The sequence below is a fragment of the Papilio xuthus genome, unplaced genomic scaffold (assembly GCF_000836235.2).
Source record: "Papilio xuthus unplaced genomic scaffold, Pxut_1.1 DF827756.1, whole genome shotgun sequence".
Lineage (NCBI taxonomy): Eukaryota > Metazoa > Arthropoda > Insecta > Lepidoptera > Papilionidae > Papilio > Papilio xuthus.
In genome coordinates this window covers 4,977,396-4,998,684 of record NW_013530893.1, presented here as the reverse complement: position 1 = coordinate 4,998,684, position 21,289 = coordinate 4,977,396, and the positions used below count along the sequence as shown (strand labels likewise).

General features: G+C 35.2%; 1 protein-coding gene across 1 annotated transcript in view; it reads left to right on the top strand.

Annotated features, from left to right (window-relative positions):
* Positions 1 to 6,767, top strand: part of mbc (dedicator of cytokinesis protein myoblast city) — a 33,064-nt gene extending 26,297 nt beyond the window's left edge. Inside the window, exons 23-39 of the mRNA XM_013309847.1 lie at positions 199 to 208; positions 297 to 449; positions 910 to 1,195; positions 1,432 to 1,603; positions 1,931 to 2,179; positions 2,329 to 2,464; positions 2,777 to 2,920; positions 3,056 to 3,157; positions 3,369 to 3,533; positions 3,957 to 4,106; positions 4,210 to 4,322; positions 4,701 to 4,813; positions 5,188 to 5,232; positions 5,303 to 5,384; positions 5,532 to 5,711; positions 6,081 to 6,198; positions 6,400 to 6,767. Of these exons, the coding sequence (XP_013165301.1) occupies positions 199 to 208; positions 297 to 449; positions 910 to 1,195; positions 1,432 to 1,603; positions 1,931 to 2,179; positions 2,329 to 2,464; positions 2,777 to 2,920; positions 3,056 to 3,157; positions 3,369 to 3,533; positions 3,957 to 4,106; positions 4,210 to 4,322; positions 4,701 to 4,813; positions 5,188 to 5,232; positions 5,303 to 5,384; positions 5,532 to 5,711; positions 6,081 to 6,198; positions 6,400 to 6,656 (2,475 nt within the window). The 3' untranslated portion in view covers positions 6,657 to 6,767. The remainder of the gene's footprint in view (positions 1 to 198; positions 209 to 296; positions 450 to 909; positions 1,196 to 1,431; positions 1,604 to 1,930; positions 2,180 to 2,328; positions 2,465 to 2,776; positions 2,921 to 3,055; positions 3,158 to 3,368; positions 3,534 to 3,956; positions 4,107 to 4,209; positions 4,323 to 4,700; positions 4,814 to 5,187; positions 5,233 to 5,302; positions 5,385 to 5,531; positions 5,712 to 6,080; positions 6,199 to 6,399) is intronic.
* Positions 6,768 to 21,289: the final 14,522 nt, after the last annotated feature.

Genomic DNA, 21,289 nt, shown 5'->3' with positions numbered 1-21,289 from the left:
TTTATTATTTATTTATAAAACAAATCGGTTAACATTAACTGCAACACTCCTTCCCGACTTTTTCTTATATGGAAATGATGGGAAGGGGAAGTGGATTTAACGGAAGAGGGCTGGGAAGGAAAAATATCTTCTTTCTGTCTCCTCTGAATTCGCAAATATCTATGGACAACGGTCGCTTCGCTATTTTGGCGAATTTAGATGATCGCTTGCTTGTTTGCTACGAATGCTTTAGTGAGAAAGTCTTTATTTTTCTTAGTTTCTTTAATTATCAACTAGTTTAATTTGTTGATAATTAGGTGAACACAAACGGTCGTTCATCCCGTCCCTGGTGGGACCATTCCTGGAGGTGAGCTTCCTGCCTGACGACGAGGTGCGCAACACCACCATCCCGCTCTTCTACGACATGATGATCACTGAGTACTCGCACAATGTGGCCAGCGGGGAGAACAGTAAGTATTGTCTTAAACCAAACTAACATTTTAACGGTTCAATTTTATAATAGTAAAGATGCGAATGTTTAAATGAATGGATGAAGGTATCTCCATAACGTCTGCATTTCGATTTAATTTGGCCTAGATGTAGAACATATCCTAAAATAATATATAGGTTACTAATGAAGTTTCTTTCTACTCCACGCGAACGGAGTCGCAGGCGACAGCTAGTGTATTGTAAACATTTCATCATATTACTTCTTACTACATCTAACATTTGTTCGCAATAAATCAATAGACAATAAATTCAATTATCAGTCAGTGCCTTTTGTTTTATTATACTTTTATATAACGTATACCATTGTATTGTACATCATCACTGAAATAATAATAATATATTTAGAATTAGCATCGGGCATCAGTTTTTATGAATGTTTTATACAAGAGAAAGTGAGAGATGGGAGATGGTGTGACGCAGGCGAGAACCCGCTGCGCGCACTGGAGAGCGAGCTGATAGACAAGGTGGACGTGTTGGCGTCGCGCGGGCTGGGGGACGGGGCGTGGCGCGCGCGCTTCGTGTCCGCGTGCGGCGCGCGCTGCCGGGAGGGCGGGGCGGGGGGCGCGGGCGCGGCGCTCGTGGCCGCCGCCGCGCGCCAGCTGGACGCGCTGCTGCAGTACCGCGCCGCCGCGCACCACCGCATGCACCTCACCACCAGGGTGCTGCGCTTCTACGAGCAGATCGAACGACCGCACATGTATATACGGTAAGTCTACTTCATTCTTACCTACTCTCTCTCTCTCTCTCTCTCACTTCCTTTACCTCCTTCCCCGGCTAAATCCGCTTATATAGTTCCGAACTGAACTAGAAGTTGGCCTCCTGTGCACATATGAAAAATACATTTTAGTACCACCCGTTTAGCCCGCTCCTGAACGAGCGATTCAAGCAACAATGTTAAATTTTAATTTGTTTATCTGTCTGTACAAAACGTATGTTGTGTAGATACGTGCACAAGCTGGCGCAGATGCACAGCTCTGCCCAGCAGTGGGCGGAGGCGGGGCTGGCGCTGCGGCTGCACGCCAAGCTGCTGGAGTGGAGCGACGCCCCGCTGCCGCCGCGTCTGCGACATCCCACGCAGGACTGCGCGCACCACGCCACGCACAGGGACCTCAAGGTCACACACAAGCGCACAAACAAACAAACAGGAACTGAAAACTCAAAAAAAGATTTAAGAATTTATTCATAAGAGATTACTATAATTGCAGTATTCCATTCTCTCTTAATGTCTCCTGTTTAAAACATAAACTAAGAACTTTCTTAAGTAATTTTTAATTTATTTAACTACCATATCAAAGTCCTAATGTGGTCTCCATTCGTATTACACAAAACTAATTTAACGATTAACTTATCGATGTTTTCTGAGACTGAGATCCCTGTATAAATGTCGGTGTCAGAAACCACTATTGGTGAACAATAAGACTAATCTTGCTTTATTGTACAGGAGGCGCTGTACCTGGAGATAGCACAACTACTCAACCGTGGTCGTCAGTGGGAGTTGGCAGTGGAGGTGGTGAAGGAGTTAGTGGGCGTGTACGAGGAGGAGGCGCTGGGATACGCCCCATTGGCGGAGCTGCACGCTCAGCTCGCCGCGCTGTACGAGGCCATGCTGCGCACGCCCAGGTCACATCCAGGGTACTTCCGTGTTATGTACCATGGGGCTGGATTCCCCGAGCATCTCAGGGTGCCCCATGTGAGTTTCATTTCTTTAACTGTAATATTGCAATGCAGTGCAAACAAACCAATTGTATTTCTTCTTTACAATATTTTTAGAATTCTATTCATATTGAGAATATTGTTTTTTTTAATGATAATGACTTTAGCAATAAGGGTGTGTGTTAGGGGTTCGTGTACCGCGGCAACGAGTACGAGCAGCTGCAGGAGTTCAAAGAGCGGCTGCTGGACGAGTGGCCTGATGCGGAAGTACTACCACGTCTCGATCCACCAGGAGAAGACATCACCAACTCTGACGGACAATGTATCCTTTGTATATATTGCCATGAAGTGTCGTCTACCGCTGGTGGATACAGGACCACTGTCCTATCACTATTACGCTAATCTTACTATCTTCTTACTAATATTATAAATGCGAATGTTCGGTGGATGTTTCTTAGAAGGTATCTCCAGAACGGCTGTCTATTTTTTTTATTGATCCGTTCGCGTTTTAGTTCAAACGTTGTCAGTTTGACTACAATTAAAAGGTTGGCCAGAAACAAGGTTATCTTTAACAAAGTGGAAGCTTGAATAGTCAATTTCATATGTACTGGATTCCCTTAACCAGTATAAACAGATCTGCAAATCAACGCAGTAGAGCCGGTAATGGGGGACAAGTTGAAGCGGCTGTCGGGTCGGCCTGTCGCCGAGCAGATTCTACAGTACTACAAACATAATAACGTCGACAAATTTGTCTTCTCCAGACCATATCATAAACCGGGTAAGTTCATCACCAGTTTCTCACTACAATATCAAAACAATATTTACGAAATGTATAAAATAATTAATAAGTATTTTATGGTCATAGTTTTGAAGTCCAAAAATAGATGGCGTTGTATTGTGTTTACTATTTCAGATGATTCGGTGACAGGGTCGAATGAGGATGTGTCCAGTCAGAACGAATTCGCAACAAGATGGCTGGAGCGGACGGAACTTGAAATTAGTGATAAATTGCCCGGTGAGTTATATATTTAATTATAGATACATAATATTCTGTGGAGATATAATTTATGTAAATAATCAAATCGAGACAAATTGTAGTAATATAGCCAAACTAGTTTTAGAAGGTTACTTCAGTAATAGACTTCGCAAGAATATATTCTTGTATCTTAGTATTATCTAGATTTAAAGAGACGTAATTCTTAGTTGTCTAAATAAATAATTGACAGGTATCCTGCGTTGGTTCCCGGTGGTGAGTGTGCGCACGTACTGGGTGTCGCCGCTGGAGGCCGCTGTGGAGGCGCTGCGGGAGACAAACCGCGCACTTAAGGCACTCGTACTGGAAGCCAGGACCAGCGACGCGCCTTTACACCAGCTCAGCATGAGACTTAATGGTATATAACGCTATAGACATTTACAAAAAGGCCGCCACAATCGCCCTCTATTCTACAAACCATTTTAAGGTATCAAGTTATGTTTTCTCAAATATATAAACTAGCTATTGCTCTCGACTCCGTCCGCGTGGAATTAAAAAATAATATAATAATTAGTAGACTATGTGTTCTATCAAACTATGGTCTACATCTATGCCAAATTTCAACGACATCCATGCAGCCGCTCTAGAGATACCTTCTAACAAACATCCATCCATGCAAATATTCGCATTTATAATATTAGGAAGACGTCATATTTTATTTTCAATTAATACCTGAAATTAGTTTTTTACTCAATTACACTTGGTTATGTTGACAACTAAAAATATGGCAAAGTTGTTTCGATCCTGGTGAGGTATTGAAAGAAGCAACATTGATGTCCAGGTATCCTGGACCCGGCGGTGCAGGGCGGCATCGTGAACTACGAGCGCGCGTTCCTGACGCCGGCGTACGAGGCGCGCCGCCCCGAGCACCTGCCGCTGCTCAACCAGCTGCGCGACCTCATCGCGGACCAGGTGCCGCTGCTCAAGATGGGTCAGTCGCACCATACTCTTCCACTCTTTTACTGCTGGCTCATACAAATAGCACTCCATCAGTTAAAAAAGGCTTTTTATATACTATTTTTTTGTTGTGTCAGGTCTGGATGTGCACAAGGCGCGCATCTCCCCAGCGCTGCAGGGTCTGCACGAGCACATGGAGCTGTGCTTCCAGCGCGTGCAGAGTCACGTGCACCAGCGGTATGGACGCAAGGTCAGCTCACTACGTCTTTGCAATATTATAATAACCGTTTTTTTACTACATGTATATGAATATATATGCGGGTACATGCACCAAAATAACATTTTTACAATTTTTGTCTGTCTGTTTGTTCCGGCTAATCTATAAAATAGCTGGACCGATTTTGACGGGACTTTTTTGGCAGGTAGCTGATGTAATATGAAGTAACTTAGGCTAAGTTTATTTAAAAAAAAACTTTTATTTTATAAAAATTAAGTAATGTTACAATGTCCAAGTACTATCCAGTACCGCGCGCAGCTGAAATGCAGTATATCATGCGGACGAAGTCGCGGACTACATTGTGCGTGGCATATGACAGTAGTCAGAATAGATAGTTGTGAATGTTGTCAGAACTGCGAGCTGGAGACGGAGCCGGTGGAGCGGCGACGTGCGCTGCGCGACAGTATACAGACGGAGCCCGGCAACATCAACAACAGGATATCTGACATCTCCACTGGCAACGAGTGAGATACTCTTACTGTCTCATGCACACTCGATAAAAGGGAACTCACCGTGGGTTTCTTGACTGAAATCTCTTTATAAAACATATCGTTATCTCTGTCATTATTATTTTTGCCAAAACAGAGATGATAACAGTATTTTTAAAACGAAGTTTTTGGTCTCAGAAACCCACGGTAAGTTTTCCTTTGTAATTTATTTCCTTTCCACTAGTAGATACAATTCAACATTCTACAGATATTATGATCCTTCAAAAAACTCTGTAATATCGACTACTATTCGTAATTGAATATTTATCCGAAAAAATAGAAATCTTAAATCCCACAAATGTTTTTACAATTTTGATATTTATATATAAATTTCAAAATATTTGTTTCAGTAGTGCAAAATCAAAATTCTTCAGCGCCATTAATCCATTGACAAGGTTCGTGATATTTTTTTATTTATTGTCTTTAAAAATATTGAAGAAACTTTAAGCGTCTAATTATTTACAGGAACAGCAGCGGAGGTGTCGTCAGTTATTTTGGTACATTGCAAAACTCGCCCAGGAGACGAGATAAGAGACGAGCTAAAAAGGTACATCCATTATTTAAAAGCTTTAATTATAAAAAAAATCTAGTAACTAAAAGAAAAATGCAAAGTAAATTGATTTTAAAATGTCAGGTTTTATTGTATTGGTATTTTCCCTGAGTATCATTGTTAGAGTTGGTGTTTGTGAACCAGGAGGCGTCATCTGAGACACCGGAGCGAGGCGGCAGTCAGTGGTACGCGCCCAGCGCCGCCCTCAACGGCAGCGCCAGCCCACAGGCCACGCCCACACCAATCCACGCCACGCCCTCCAACACCACCACCACCACCAGCATCGACTCCACCTCCTCGCCCCTGCGAGAACTGCGACAAGAGGTCTGACATACATTGAAACTAATATGGAATTATTGTAATTCTAAAACAAACGTTTCAGAACAAAATTGGGAACAGTGTTTTCATTTGTATTGGTACTTTTAATTCACTGAACCCAAACCTCTCTATAGATTGATAAGTTATCGGACCTGGTGAGTACTCAATTATAACATGCCAGTAGCGCCCTCCTGTCAACGTCAAAAAGTGTCACAAGATCCTAGTACTGTAGCCATCCTGCTGTGCTTCTAGGTTTTATATATTTCGTGGCAGGACTAACTACGATACATCGTCTTTGTCATGGAGCTAAATGTCCTCGTTTGATCTTGTCTTTACTTTGTTCGAATCTAGCTATATAGAAATTTCGTGTTCCAGCTGGTGACGGAGCGTCCACTGCGCGCGGAGGCGGAGCGCGAGAGAGAGCGCCGGCTGTCGCAGCGCGCCAGTCTGCTCGCCTCCTCCTCCGCACCACACTCCAATAGGGATTCTCTAGGTGACCACCTCATACACAAACAATATAACTTACGCTCGTAACCCAGAGGAATGGCAGAGACCACGAACCAACATTGTCGCGGTCCTAACACCCCTCCGTCTCTTCTACATTCATACATCTACGCACACATGCATCTCGGTTTCAAGTGCTTATTCGAAGTATAAGTTTTACGGGATTAATTAAATCAACCATTTCTTCCAGGAACGACAGATTCGAATCAGGAAGAGGAGGAACCACCGCCGTTGCCGCAAAAGCAATCACAATCACAACGACATTCGGAGATCGACAGCGATCAGAATAACAACCCTGAAGTACTGCCTCGGAATAATTACGACACAGTGTGGACACCGCGTGGATCCTTTTTGTATAACTCTATAGCAGCACGACGCAACGACCGCCCTCCCACACCACCGCCCAAGAAGAAGAACGCACAAAACAACGCCTCATACCAACAGTAGAAACTGACACACATACATCTCTCTCTCTCTCACACACACTCTATGAATAGATATAAACAGTGAAAGGGACAGAAGAGAGATTTTATTATATTACATATCATAAGATGGCAACCGAGCTAGTAGCATAGACATATGCAGTTGAACTAGTGCAAGTTTGTGTTTACATTATGCCAGTTGTAAACCAGCGCTGATTATGAGAGCTACTGTCTTACTGTACTGGCATTATGTAAATAACATAAGTGCTGAATTGTATATAAAGTAAGAATTTTTGAACTAAACATATGTATTTTAGAGCTGCAGATATATTTTAAACAGGTTAAATAGTCAAATATATGTCTTTACGTAGGTTTTCTGAGACATTTATTAAACAAATATTTTATTTAGCGTTTTTAGTCTCAGAAATCAACTATAAAAACCGAGATATATCATTTATTCCAGATGTATTTATTGAATGTAATTTGTATAGAGATGGTGCCTTTGTATGAATAGTTTACATTTTCATAACTATTTATATAATTTACTTAAGTTAAATAGAATAAGATATAATTATTTGTTTAAGGAAAAGCAAATAAGTGTATGAAAAACTCAATTAACGCATTTATAATTTATTAAATTATATTTTACGTCGTTTTCAAATTGATATTATGTGGCTTCTTGATCAAACTAATTTAACAAGTGTCGGTGACTCAGTGGTTAAGCAGTTGACTTGTATTCCGCAGGTCCTGGGTTCGAATCCCGCCATGTACCAATGTGTTATTCGATTTCCGATTAACATATGTACATTTATCCTATGTTCTTACGGTAAATTAAAACATCGTGATGCCATATATGAGAAATTCAAAGATATGTGTTAAGTCAACCCGCACTGAAGCAGCAGTGACTATGACTTAGGGTAGGTTCCTGAGCCACAGTGGAGACCTATAGCGAGCTGATGATTATGGAATTAGACAGATAATTGTTTACCGGATGAATATTATAACAAATTTCTTTCTCGAAGTGTCATAGTTTAAATTTTATTTACTAGTGTAATTATTTTGTCGCTTTTGTATATAATTGAAATATACTGTATTTTCATCCATTATTTAGTTAAGTGAAGATTTTAAAAGATATTAAGACTTCGAGTGATTTTAAGATTGTTCAATAAATTCTACATTTAAAATGTTACCTCTGGATAAGGTTGCCAGGTCGCCAAACAACCGGACAGACCGGACATCTGTGTGGAAAGTCCGGACGCCCTACATTATTGAGGATTTTATCTTTCGTCGCCTGCGCTCGGCCATTCTCGTTTGCGAAATGTAAAAAGCCGGACAATCCGGACGCGCAATCATAAAACCTATGTCCGGCTTTATCCGGACGCCGTTACCTCTGGATATTATTGAATGTATAGTACGATCAAAACATCTTGATATTAGTTGTGATAAAATATATTTAGGAAATATTTTTCTTATGTAAAAATATACATTGTTACATTTTTAAGGTATAAGTTTACTGAAATATGTAGATGTGATCGAGACGAATATATTAGAGCGAGAGATAGGAAAGTCACAGCATATTCTATGTGATTATTGTATACAGGATGTCCCAAAAGGTTACTTACATAGGAAGGGGGATGATAGGGATGGTCACAAGGGTCACCAGAAAAATTAAATAAAAATTCTCCTCTGGGTATTAAAAAAATAAATGGCATTTTTTAAAAACTTAAAATTTTTACACCTGGGGCAATTTTGTAACCGATGAGCTACAAATATATGCTATATTTAAAAAAAAGCTATTATGTTATCGTCAATAACTCTTTATCAATATGAAATTAAAAAAACAATACAACTAACAAACATTTTAAAGAAAATTAAAATTGCCCCAGAAGGTGTAAAATTTTTAAGTTTTTAAAAGATGCCATTTATTTTTTTTAATACGCAGAGGGGATTTTTTATTTAATTTTTCTGGTGACCCTTGTGACCATCCCTATCACACCCCTTCCTATGTACGTAACCTTTTGGGACACCCTGTATACATAATTTGTATGTAAACTTGTCCCAGATATTATTATACTTTAGACAAAACTGAAGTATTTAATTAGGTTAATTATTTAATAGAAAGGCATTACATTTTTTTTTTATAATATTAAAATTAAACGAATCGATTTTCTTATAGGGTCGACATTAATCAGTATTTGGAAAATAATAAAAAGCAATAATATCTGTAGTTATAATAAAAACTAACTTTCCATTCCAGTTCTAGACTTTTTCAAGATTACCTGAAAATATGTAACTGCGACATTTAATTGTATTATTGTTAAGTGCATAATAACTTTGTTTTTTTTTTTTTTTGCTGATATTGATTTTATAAGTTGACCGTGATTTCAAGTAATTATCAATTTTAATCGAACGTGATAAAGTTTATATTAATTTGAGAATATGTTAACCAATAACTTAAGAATTACCCACAAAAATAGTGCCATAAATAAACCAAAACGAGTAAATTTTTTACAAAATGTTGATTGTTTTTATAATTGATAAAAAATTCCATTATTTGCTAGATTTTTGTAATTTCGGCAAAACGAAACCAAAAAATTGTATCCTACCTAAAGTGTTAAGATATTATTATTTGTTATTATAACTTGAAACAATTCATTTGAATTTTTATTTACTGCACTCTAAAATATGAAGATTTATTTGTAAATAATCATTAACAGACTACCTGTCGCCAGCGACTCCGTCCGCACGGAATTAAAGGTAACTTATTATAATTAGTAGCCTATGTGTTCTACCAGACTATGTTCTACATCTATGCCAATTTACAGTGAGATTCGTTTTGGATAGACCTTCTTACAAACATACATCCAAACATTCGCATTTGTAATAGTAGAAAGATAGCCGTAAGTAACACGTTATAGAGTGATTTCCAAACAAAACTATTTGTTAAAACTTGGTTCGAATCCATTGTTTCAGTCATTTTTATATCGGTAAACTACAACTGTATTTATTTTAACCGATTGCTGCATAGAGACGTTAATTGCTCACTAAAGGTAGATTTCCTCTAACTAAGGTCGGCTTCGAACCTCTCGGGATGGATATGGGCTGACAACAATTCTGATTGCGACAGTAACCGTTGGTTTCTGAGACCAATGCCTGTTTTAAACATATCGTTATCTTTGTGTTGTCAAAGATAATGATAGGGCTGATAATATTTTATAAAGAGTTTTTGGTCTAAGAAACCAACGATAAGTGGCATTATGTTTTGCGTCACTGGTCTTGTCTTTTCCCATTATCCCCCACTGTATACTTTGACAATAAAATATTCATTCTGAAAACTTCGTTAACTAAACGAAACAATTGAAGCGAGTCGATATACGTAATGCCGCATATTCTGATAATGGAGTTAACAAAGCCGTTTTCAATACAAAAGCACGTACTAAATGTTGCGTCAACATCATTGTCCCCGTATTGGTACTTAGTACGTATTCCTACATACGTGACGTCTTGCAATTAAATACTAATTACTTATAATAATTTGATTATTTTTGCTATTTTTATTTAACAAAAAATTTGCCTGTTAGTAAATTTTTTGAACGACGAACTTTTTAGGCTATTAAAACTTAGTGGTGGACCTTTATAGTGTTGTTTAAAGTGAATTGACTTAACATTGATATTAATTCGATTGTTTCAAAGTGAAAAAAAATCTTAAGAGTAGCATCAAGTGTATTTGAAAAGAATAACGTAAGTGTTTCTTTTATTTAACGTTAAATATACGCAACAAATAGTGTTATACGCTATATATGTACAAAGATAGAAAGGTCTAAAGATTCTTAACAATCTAAAAAAAAATATCTGCCTATATCTTACGATAGTTTAAAACCGTCAAATATAATGTTATCTCTGTTTTCTCAAACAGAATGAAAGGGACGACAGTATAATTCATACATCAGTTTTGGCAATCCATAAACAATAAGTGGCCTATCTTAACTTTTTAATCTTCGTCTTTAAAACCTTGCAAAATTGAATAAATGAACCAATACATCATAATATTTACAGTTTAACACTTAACATTCATGACATCTGATATCTTTTAAATCGATATATTTGACAGTTGAAGAGACAAGTTTAAAAGTTGTAATCGATTCGATTCGATTGTGATTGACTTTGTGTCGATAAAATCTGAATGTAACAAGTTTTTATTGCATAAATGTCATTGATTATCTAAGATGTGTCTTAAAATAATATCGAGAGATATTTTAATGACATTTCGACAATTATTTTCTAAAAATATAATGTTTTACAGCATTCCATCTCTTAATTAAAACTACATGACATTATGTTCTGTAATTTTTAAATCTTATAGACCGATAATGCATCGATCCGGTTGGCACAAGTGGACACGAGTCAAACTAAATTATGACATATCACTAGCGTCCTTATGTCAACATCAAGAAATGTCAAAAGGTCCACAAATTAATCTCCTCTTTGCTTTGTAGCTGTCAAGTATTTTTTTCTTTTATGTCATATTCGGTGTCTAACCGTGAGTTTCTGAGACCAAAATCCATGTGTGAAATATATTGCTATAACTATATGTTTAATACAAAATTTGGTCCCAGAAACACACGGTAAGTTTTATATATTCTGACAAAACTAACCGCGATAGCAGCGCCTCCCACCGGTTCATATGTGCTTGTTTAACTATAATTTTTCATAGAAAGATAATTTAACATAATTTACTATGAAACTAGTTAAAAGAAGGGCTGTTTTTGTATTAATACCAAGATAACAAATTTTTAATTAAGACTACAAAAGTACTGTTAAAGAAACACCGGATTTAAACGTACAATATTATATTTTCTACTCATTAATTTTAATCATTTAACTTCTTATTTTTATTATTTGTTATTCGACTTATTAGTAATAATTTAAAGTAGAACACGATATGTGACTTCATGTCACACAAACATCGTTCTTAAAAGACAGCCGAAAGTATATCGCATTGTTTTAAAATAGCTTAATTATATTACCTTCACCTACTAAGATATGAGTATAATTTTAAAACATAAAAACATATAAGAAATTTCGATGGTAATAAAATGTTGTTTAGTTACTAATTGAGGTAATTATTACTTCATTTATCTATATTTAGGTTCTTGACATGGTTAGAGTTTAAGGCTGTGTACACATTGGCAAGATAAGGTTATTGCATGCGAGGTATGTGTGAATCATACCTTACAAAGCCTTAATTATTGAGCTATGATTTCGAACATCAAGTTAACCGTTACCTCTTTCATAAAAATATCTAAAGAAGATAAAATGTTTTTTTTCCGTCTCAGGGCATAGAGATTTAATTCTACACGTTATATTTTTAAACAACATTTAGGAACGTCTACTGATTTTGCGTAAGAGCGTCGTTGGCGCAGTGGTTTAAGAACTTGTAACCTATAGGCTTGAGTTTGAATCGTGTTATTTATCAATAAATTTTAATCCAACATTATTACGGTGAAAGAAAAGACAATGAAGCAAACTGCTCATTTTTGCAAAAAAAAATCAAATATATCTGTGTGACAAATAATCCACACTTGTCCAGCATGTTTGACTAAGGCCTAGTCAACTGGAAAGGCTCTAGTTCTAGCTCTTTATACAATATTAGTTGAAATCACTTGGATTGAATGGTGCGCTTTTCTTACCAAGCCAAGTATCAGACCGATTAGTGAAGGGACGTAAGCGTTGATATTTTAATATGTCTAGTACTGCGCCAATATACCTGCAAAGTTACGGTTTTCTTCCCAACACTATTTACGTAAATGAAATGTTCACTCAAAAGTTTTAAGCATAAATAAAGAATATAAATAAGTTTTTACTTTAATAATATCACGTGAGATAAGTATCAGTTTGCCGGTGAGAGTGTGCAGTTCTCAAACACGAGGTCATCTTATCATGAGATCTCACACGAATCAATCATATTCTCATCAAATATCTCTCAGCGAATCTCGTGTGGAAATTTCTCAAAATCAATGCGTGATCGCGCGATGTTAATCATCGAAGGCTTGATGATAATGTTATATTTATAAATAATCTGATCTTTAGTGACCTCTATGAGATGAGATGTTTTGTTTAACTAAATAGAGTAGAGAATCAGCGCTGTTAACCAAGGGGTACCTAGCAACGTACTCTGGGTGCGGCAGCCAATGGATTTTCTTTTCGGGGATGATTGACCTGGTCGCAAATTAGTTAAGACGGCCCTTTAGGTGATGAAATAAAAAAGAATACTTCTTATTGTCAATTCCTCATCAACTTCCAACACTTTCCTTATCAGATAAAAGGGAATGGGGATTAGATTTGGGGCTCCATTAAAAATAGTACTAAAAATAACAATTACTGTCCACATAAAAATACTTACTAATATTATAAATGCGAAAGTTTACACGGATTGATGGATATTTGTAAGATATTAATCTTAATGAAAGGCACAGATGTAGAACATAGTCTGGAAGAACACATAGGCTATTGATTATTTTTTTTTAATTCCAAGTGAACGGAGTTGCGGTGGACAGTTATTATGTTTATATTATCTTAAAGTCAACCGATATTTTTGTCTTATCCATAATCCTCAATTACAACAGTAATTATGAAGTGCGGCAATGCTCATGGAAGCTACCAGAGACCGATATATATTCCACTTTGGTAACCGCAAAGTGATTACTTTAATGGACGAATACATTTCGCTGTATTTCCGAAAACAATCTATTTTTAGTATGTTTTCTTTAGGAAAATTATATCACTTAATGGATATTTTAATTAATTGTGTAAAAAACATTGTTAGTACAAATAATTATATTAGATGACGCCCGCGACTCCGTCCGCGAGGGATTGAAAGATAACTTAATTATTAGCCTATGTGTTCTTCCAGACTATGTTCTACATCTGTACTAAATTTCAGGGAGATCCATGCAGTCGTTCTGGATATACCTTCAAACAAACGTTCATCTTTCCATCCATCAATCAAGACTGTCGCACTTATAAAATTAGTGAAAATTGTTTTCTTATTTTAAAAGTAGATTAATCATTTTTCTATACAATTTATGGCGTATTTATTTTAATAAAAACTTATTAAGTATCATAATCTATTTGCAACCTTCCAAAACAGATTATAATTGTATTAACACATTGAATGCGACAACAATTTTACTAAAGTCAACAATACAAGTAGGTGGCAGTGAACGTGTTAAGTAAACACACCTGTTCTACAAAGTTTAAATAACTGCGTTAGCTCAGCTATACTATCTATGGTATTATTGACGTAAAACATTTCTCACACGCGGTCGCCACGCGCCGCTTCGCTATCTCTTTGAATTCTAAACTGTAGAAGCACGATGGAGGCTGCCCGCAGTGATTCATAGATAGATAACACGTAAGATCAATATTTTAACAGGTCTCGTCCCATTGACGAGCGTAGTAAATGCAGACATTGCGGCAAATTCATCCCTCTTATTCTATAAAAAGAAATAGTCGATAGGTTTCTCGCTTACAGAGGTCTCGCTTTTTTAAATTAATAAGCTAGCGCTTGACCACAATCCAAACTGATGTTAAGTGATATGGTCGAAAGATGGTATACGCTAACTTAGTGAATACCTACTCACTATATTCTTGAAGGCTTCAGGTTCAACTGTATTTTGTTTTAAGCATATTTTAATCGTAGACGATCCAAATATTCCAAACGTATTTCCTAATAAATATTTTCTCAAATAACTATTAATATTACATCACTGTTTACATACAATAAGTGAATAAATAAATATCAATATTGTAACAAACACATGTAAGGAATTGTTTCTGTCCTTTTGTTTACGTAATGTAGGCGTTTTATTGAACAAGACATATCGTATAACCGAAACCAGTTGACATATTAAGTTTTATCCAAATATAAAATGTACATACATTTCCTGGATATATATACATGAGACCTAGTAAATAATATCTCTATATACTAGTCTTTGAAATAATAATTTGTCCTATCTACTAATTTACAGTACGTTTTAACTATATGATAAATAAAATATAAACGAATTAACTAAAGTACATTATTAAAAGGATTCCTATTAAAGTATTCAAACTTTCGTGAGACATTATACTAAACTGATATATAAACACAGCTAAACACTCACGTATATACGTCCGGTGACGGCACCGACTAGTTTCGAGCCCATCGGGGGCCCTTCATCAGGATGAGTGGTATTGGTATTATTTCGCGGACGCGGCACGTCGCTCACTTCTTAAAGCCGCGAACTTTTTCACCCTCGTTCTCCAAACCTCGCCGTAACGGTTTACTATTAAATTATTCAAACTTTCGTGAGATACTGTACTCAACTGATATATAAACACTGTGAGCGACGGGCCGCGTCCGCGAAATAATACCAGTACCACTATTCCTGATGAAGGGCCCCCGATGGGCTCAAAACTAGTCGGTGCCGTCACCGGACGAATATACGTGAGTGTTTAGCCGTGTTTATATATCAGTTTAAAAGGATTCCCTAGTCTTTTATAACAACTTAAGTAAATGTATAAGATCAGAAAGATGGCGTATTTATCAAAGCGGTCACCTTCGGGTGAATGCTCTTCTCCTGTACTATATTATTGATCTTTAAAATTATGATACCAAATAAGTTCAATTGTTTACATATAAATTAACGTGGTCTTTCACTGCTCAACATCCATATGAAGACATATTCCTATCCCTTTCATTTTCTTTAGCAAAGTAGAGATGGTTACGTTATAATATAATAATTTCTAGAGTTACTTAGTAGCTTTGAATTTTTAAATTATCTGATTTAATTTAATTTGTGTGACTTTTATCATCTTTATGGATATCGGATTTTTGTTAGCGCCTCGTGAACTTTGTAAAACAGCTTCAAACCAGTTATAATGTCTTCATTCTAGATTTATTTAACTTAATTAATAATTTTAGATCATATTAAATCAAGTTATATATTACTAATATTATAAATGCGAATTAGACGGATGAATGGATAGATCTTTGTTTGAAGGTATCTTCAGTACGGCTGAACGGATCTTAATGAAAAGTATGGAAGAACACATAGGCTCCTCTCTCTCTCTCTCTGCCTAGCTTGCATCCCACATGGTGGTGGGGTCAGCTTTAGGCTATAGGCTCCTAATTATGTTTTTTTTTTATTGGGCGCGGACGGAGTCACGGTCGATCGCTAATATATGTATATTAGCAGATTCTTGCTAACTTATTAATATTTCTATTTTATTTTAACATGCCCATAAAATGCTAAAAATACGCTGAATGTTATTTATCTAATTTTTTTTAAAAATGAAGTTTAGACTTAAAAAATGTCTAGATTAACTGCTAGGAAAATAACTAGACTAGAGACCGACCTTACTCAAAACGACCAGTAACTTTTAAGGCGGCTCACCACCAAATTCCCTGATTGTACATATGAAATTCGAAAATCGAAAAATATGGTACAAGGGGATCGAACCTGGAGAGGTAGGTTATGATCTCGTCCTGTCAAGCGCTTAACAACTTAAGTGTTCTAATGTAAAAATATAAAATCAATACCAGTATAAACTTCATTGAGTTTTTATATGATTCTTGAATGGACCGACAGTAACCGGTTTTTATAATTTTAATTAATGAAATTTGAATATAAAATAACAGTTGTTGGAAAATTTTAGAACGGACTTTATGATGTTTAAAAAGAATTGGATGTTATATAATTTTTTTTCAACCTTGAAATGAATTTAAATTAAATTTTCCCTCTGTCTTTATCTTTCTGTCCATTTCTCTACCACACATATCTCTATGAGGCGTAATTACTGAATTTAATCCCATTTCAAGCATTTCTTGTCGCACAATTAATTCGGCCATAATCATTAACAAAAATAGTCAATGTAATCAACCAGTACAATGGCCTGATAAACTTAGATTCGAATCGAACCCGGAACATCGAATCAATGGGTTGGAACTTAGCCAAATGTCTTTACAATAGCTACACTACTATAGCCAATAGCAATGGAATATCTTGTTCAATCGGTGACTCGAACTTGCAATCGTTTGAATAATTTGGTTAACCTTGACAATTTCATCCAATACTCAAATTTTCGCCTTGTGTATCCCAGAATTCTACTGTCGTGATATATATAGATATTGTTGTCCCTGTTTTATCAAAGTGAATGTAAGGGATGACAATATTTAAAAAAATGTTAACTGCTGTAGAATTTTATAGTTATAATCTTGACAGGATTTTTGATACTAAAATGTTAGCAGGTTTTTGTTATTTGACTTATATTTCTTGTACAATTCCAAGTAAACTCTATGCTTGTGCTATGGTTTATGACAATTGTCGAATGGTGGTATTCGAACCACCGACCTCGTAGTCGTTAAACCGTACCTTTAACCATTAGGCTATTGTCGCTTGAACAATTTAAACAATAGAATCACGAATAATACGATTTTATTATCAATTCTAAAACAAAAGAGATGTTCAATTGCATAAGAACCTAATTAATTTCGTTCGAAAGATATTTTCTTAATGATTTAATTAATACTCAGAGACGACCACATGGTAAGTAAGGTCGCGAACAATGGAAGTTAACAAAAAATTACCTCAGTTCTAAGTAATATTTGAAATTCCACTAACCCGTTTCTATACCGATTTATCTTAATTACAGTTTTGTTTCTAATATACTAAGACATCATTTCCACTAGCGCGACCAATCGCTCCACTGTTTCTATCAGCAATTTATTACCAAAGATGCGACTCTCAAAATAATTACTCGCAAGGCGAGTCGTCTTGTCGCTTAGTGCAAAAGTGGTTTTAAGACACTGTCTTAGCTTTCATGAGGACAGAGACTGTAAATGATGTTAATATATAGAAACATACGAATTGTTAAGTTTAATAGGTTAAAAAGAATAGGGCTATTCATTCCATTCTCAAACAAAAACTTACTAAGATATGAAGAAAAATGTATATCGTTTTTCACACACAAAAATGAACCCTGATATTACAAAAGCGACGTTAAGCCGCTGAGCCGATAGCACTAAAAGTGTCAAAACAAAGATTACATTTCAAGTAAGCAAGAAATAAATAAGATGCATGGTTTCGACGCGTGATAATACGTGGTTGGAAAGTTTTATACTGGTCGTTGACAAATTTGATCCAAAACCAAATACAGAAGTGGGGCGGAAAAACAAAAAGCAAGTGACACAATGGGAGCCAATTTAAAGAAAAAATTGAACTATAAAGCCATGACTTTGACTTACTTAATGTCCTATATCCCCGCAGTAAGGCAGAGGATGTCCACAGTGCGCCACCAGCTCGCTCTATCTTGGTCTCTGACCATGTGAGCCCGATAGAATGTCTTCATGTCGGCTGCATAAATCGATGACACATAAGAATAAGAACAATAAACTAATAAAACAATATGAATTACGCACACTGTGTCCTAATTTCCGCCCGGTGTGTACTTGCCCTAGCGTCATACTGCGTTACCGCAGTATTTCAGACCGTCTGTCCCGTGACTGTACGCTGTATTTGCTAATCGTCTGATCTGAGACGTCATTAGGGTAATAGAAATTTAGTGACATGCTACTTGATTGCGGCAAGATTGTTGTTTTCTTTATTGTTTTGTTCGAACATTAGTTTTATAATTTTATAATGAATCTATGTAAATATCGAAATAGGAATTAAATAAATAAAACTTAAAGTAGATTTATCGTTTGGAAAATAAAACACAACAACACAGATGATGAAGCAATACCGCGTTTCTGATGAGTGTTCCAGAGGCATAATTTTAGTCCTCTCTCCCTTCCCACCATTTTTCTTATAAGCAGTGGAAGTGGATTTTCCGGATGAAAATATTCTCTCGCAACGCATCGCAATTGCGTATGTCTATGGGCAACGGTCGTTTCGTTATTTTAGAGATTTCAGGTGGCCGCTCGCTCGTTTGCCATCTTAAGTTATTAAATAAAGAAAGATCGATCTATAGAACGAAAACTTGTTACGCCGACTCTACGTGATCGGATTAGGAGAGTTTAATGATTATTAAAATGTAACTAAATTCTAATTAAAACATAATATACATTATTTTCATTTGCCTCAATCTTTAAAGAATTCTCTCTACAAAATAATATAATTTTAATTACTCGTACAAAGATATTTTAATTATTTATTATTGACTCAACATAGCAATAAAAAATGTCTTTGCAATTTATAACAATTATTTGTATAACAATAGACAGTAATGAAAACATTTCTTAAGGTACATAATATTAGTCACTCAAGTATTGTTCTGATATATAACAAGATTCCCGGAAATATTTATCATAGCATAACATACAAAAACAAAGCACATACATAATCATACATACATTTATTATGTAATGTATGAAAAGTCCTTTAACTTCACCACGACATAAACCATTTACAATATACATAAACTATTTATTTACCATTTTATTACGGTGTTGTTTACATAACAAATAATTTTATACTTAGTGGAAAACTATAAATCATACTAATATTATAAAACTAATATTATAAATGCGAATGTTTCGATGTATGGATGTTTGTTAGAAGGTATCTTCAGGATGGCTGCATAGCCTGAAATTTGGTATAAATGTAGAACAAATTTTGTAAGGACACATAAACTACTAATTAAGTTTTTTTTTAATTCCTCGCGGACGTATATGTATAGTCGCAGGTGACAGCTATTTAAAAACAAAAAAACAATTCTTTAAAAATAATAACAATGATTATAAAATAGGTATTGCTTAGGAGTCTATTTTTATTTTTTATTAAAAATAAAATATTTAATAAATTGTATAATTTATTTAACTCGAAAATGCTACTTATTAATAACGGCATTAAGAGCAGAATTATTCAAATGTAAATATGATTTATGCCGAAATATTTAAAAACAAAATTCGAATTAATTAGTTGCAATGACATTGAACGTTAATGACTTACTTGGTAAGAATTATTATCAAACTAATATTATAAATGCGAATATTTAGATGTATGTTTGTTTGAAGATATCCCCGGAACGGCTGAACGGATCTTGATGAAATTTGGCATATACAACACATAAGTTACTAATTGTCTTTGTTTAAAAATCCATGCAGACGGAGTCGCGGGCGACAGCTATTAGCGACATTAGTTATTCATTTGTTCTTTTACCCTCTAATATTTATAGTCTTACTAGCTGTTGCCCGTGACTCCTTCAGCGCGGAATTAAAAAAAGACGAAATTAGTAACCTGCGTGTTCTTCCAGAATATGTTCTATATGAAAAGCAAATTTCATCGAGATCCATACAGCCGTTCTGTAGATACTTTCAAACAAACATCCATGTAAACATTCGTATTTATAATATTATTAGTAAGATGTCTTATTGTAAGATAGACATCAACGAGTATTTAGGTATTTTTCCTAAACGGAAAAAGATTTTTCATGATAAAAACAAGATTATCTGTCTCGAATTTCAGACTATTTTAGATTTCACACGAGCTGATTTACATCTTTGATTACGTAAACAACGTCATAAGCATTTATAGAATTACACGATTTGTGTAACGGAAGTATGTACTTATCTAGTCATTTTAGACTAGTTACATCCCGCAGCGCTACGCACAAGTTAAAAAAAAATTACATAGTTATTTTTTTTGTCACATTTATGTATGGTCTTGAAAAGAACACTTGATTAATTAAAGCTACAGGATGTCCTATAATTCGTTTATTCCCCGACATATTTTACTTTTACAAAGACATTAGTGAATCTCTTTCTTCAAATAGGAAAATAAATATGTTTATTTGTTTTTTTATTAATATTTCGTTCGTATATTCACAGATTGTTATTATGTTGTAATTTCTAGCTACTTTGATAAATATTATTAAATTTAAAAACCAATCTTTTATATTATGACTTATAAGTAAGAGGACATAAATTTTATCTTTATTATAATATGACAGAGCATGACGAATACATAATCGTCATCATTACAACACGCTCAACTCTAGTCACGTATAGTTTTGTTATCATTAAACCTAACTATGAGAATATAATTTGTACTATTACTAACGCCATCTGTTAAATTATTTAGAAAACAAACGTAGTAAATACTAATCTATTTTTTAAATAATTTTTTATCTTTATTTCAATGTGTTTAAAATTACGAACTGATTTTTTTTAATTAAACACGACGTAGTTATACGTTAGTATGGAATAAAAAATATACATATGTTACTGGACACCCTGTATCTAGCGAACCATTCTTATGGCATGCGACTCTCACGGCCTTTTCTTTCTTCAAATATCTACAATACTTGATATGTTTTGAGATAAATTTCAGATTTTAGATTCAAATCTTTTATATCACGCACTTTTTTAATGACGTATTTCAACAATGAGAAATCAGCTGTAATTCATCATTATACTATTAACTTTGATTATAAATTATCAAAAGTGTGTTATTAGGGTTCCGTACCTCGAAAGGAACGCTCAGGATGACTTTGTTCCCTTGTCTCAGTAACGTGTCAAAGTATCAAGCTGAAATTTAAATCAAAAACTTAAGTCTGCTGTCTTTTAGAGCTGTGAAAAAATCAAAATTCAAAGTTAACGCATTCTTTTTTTTA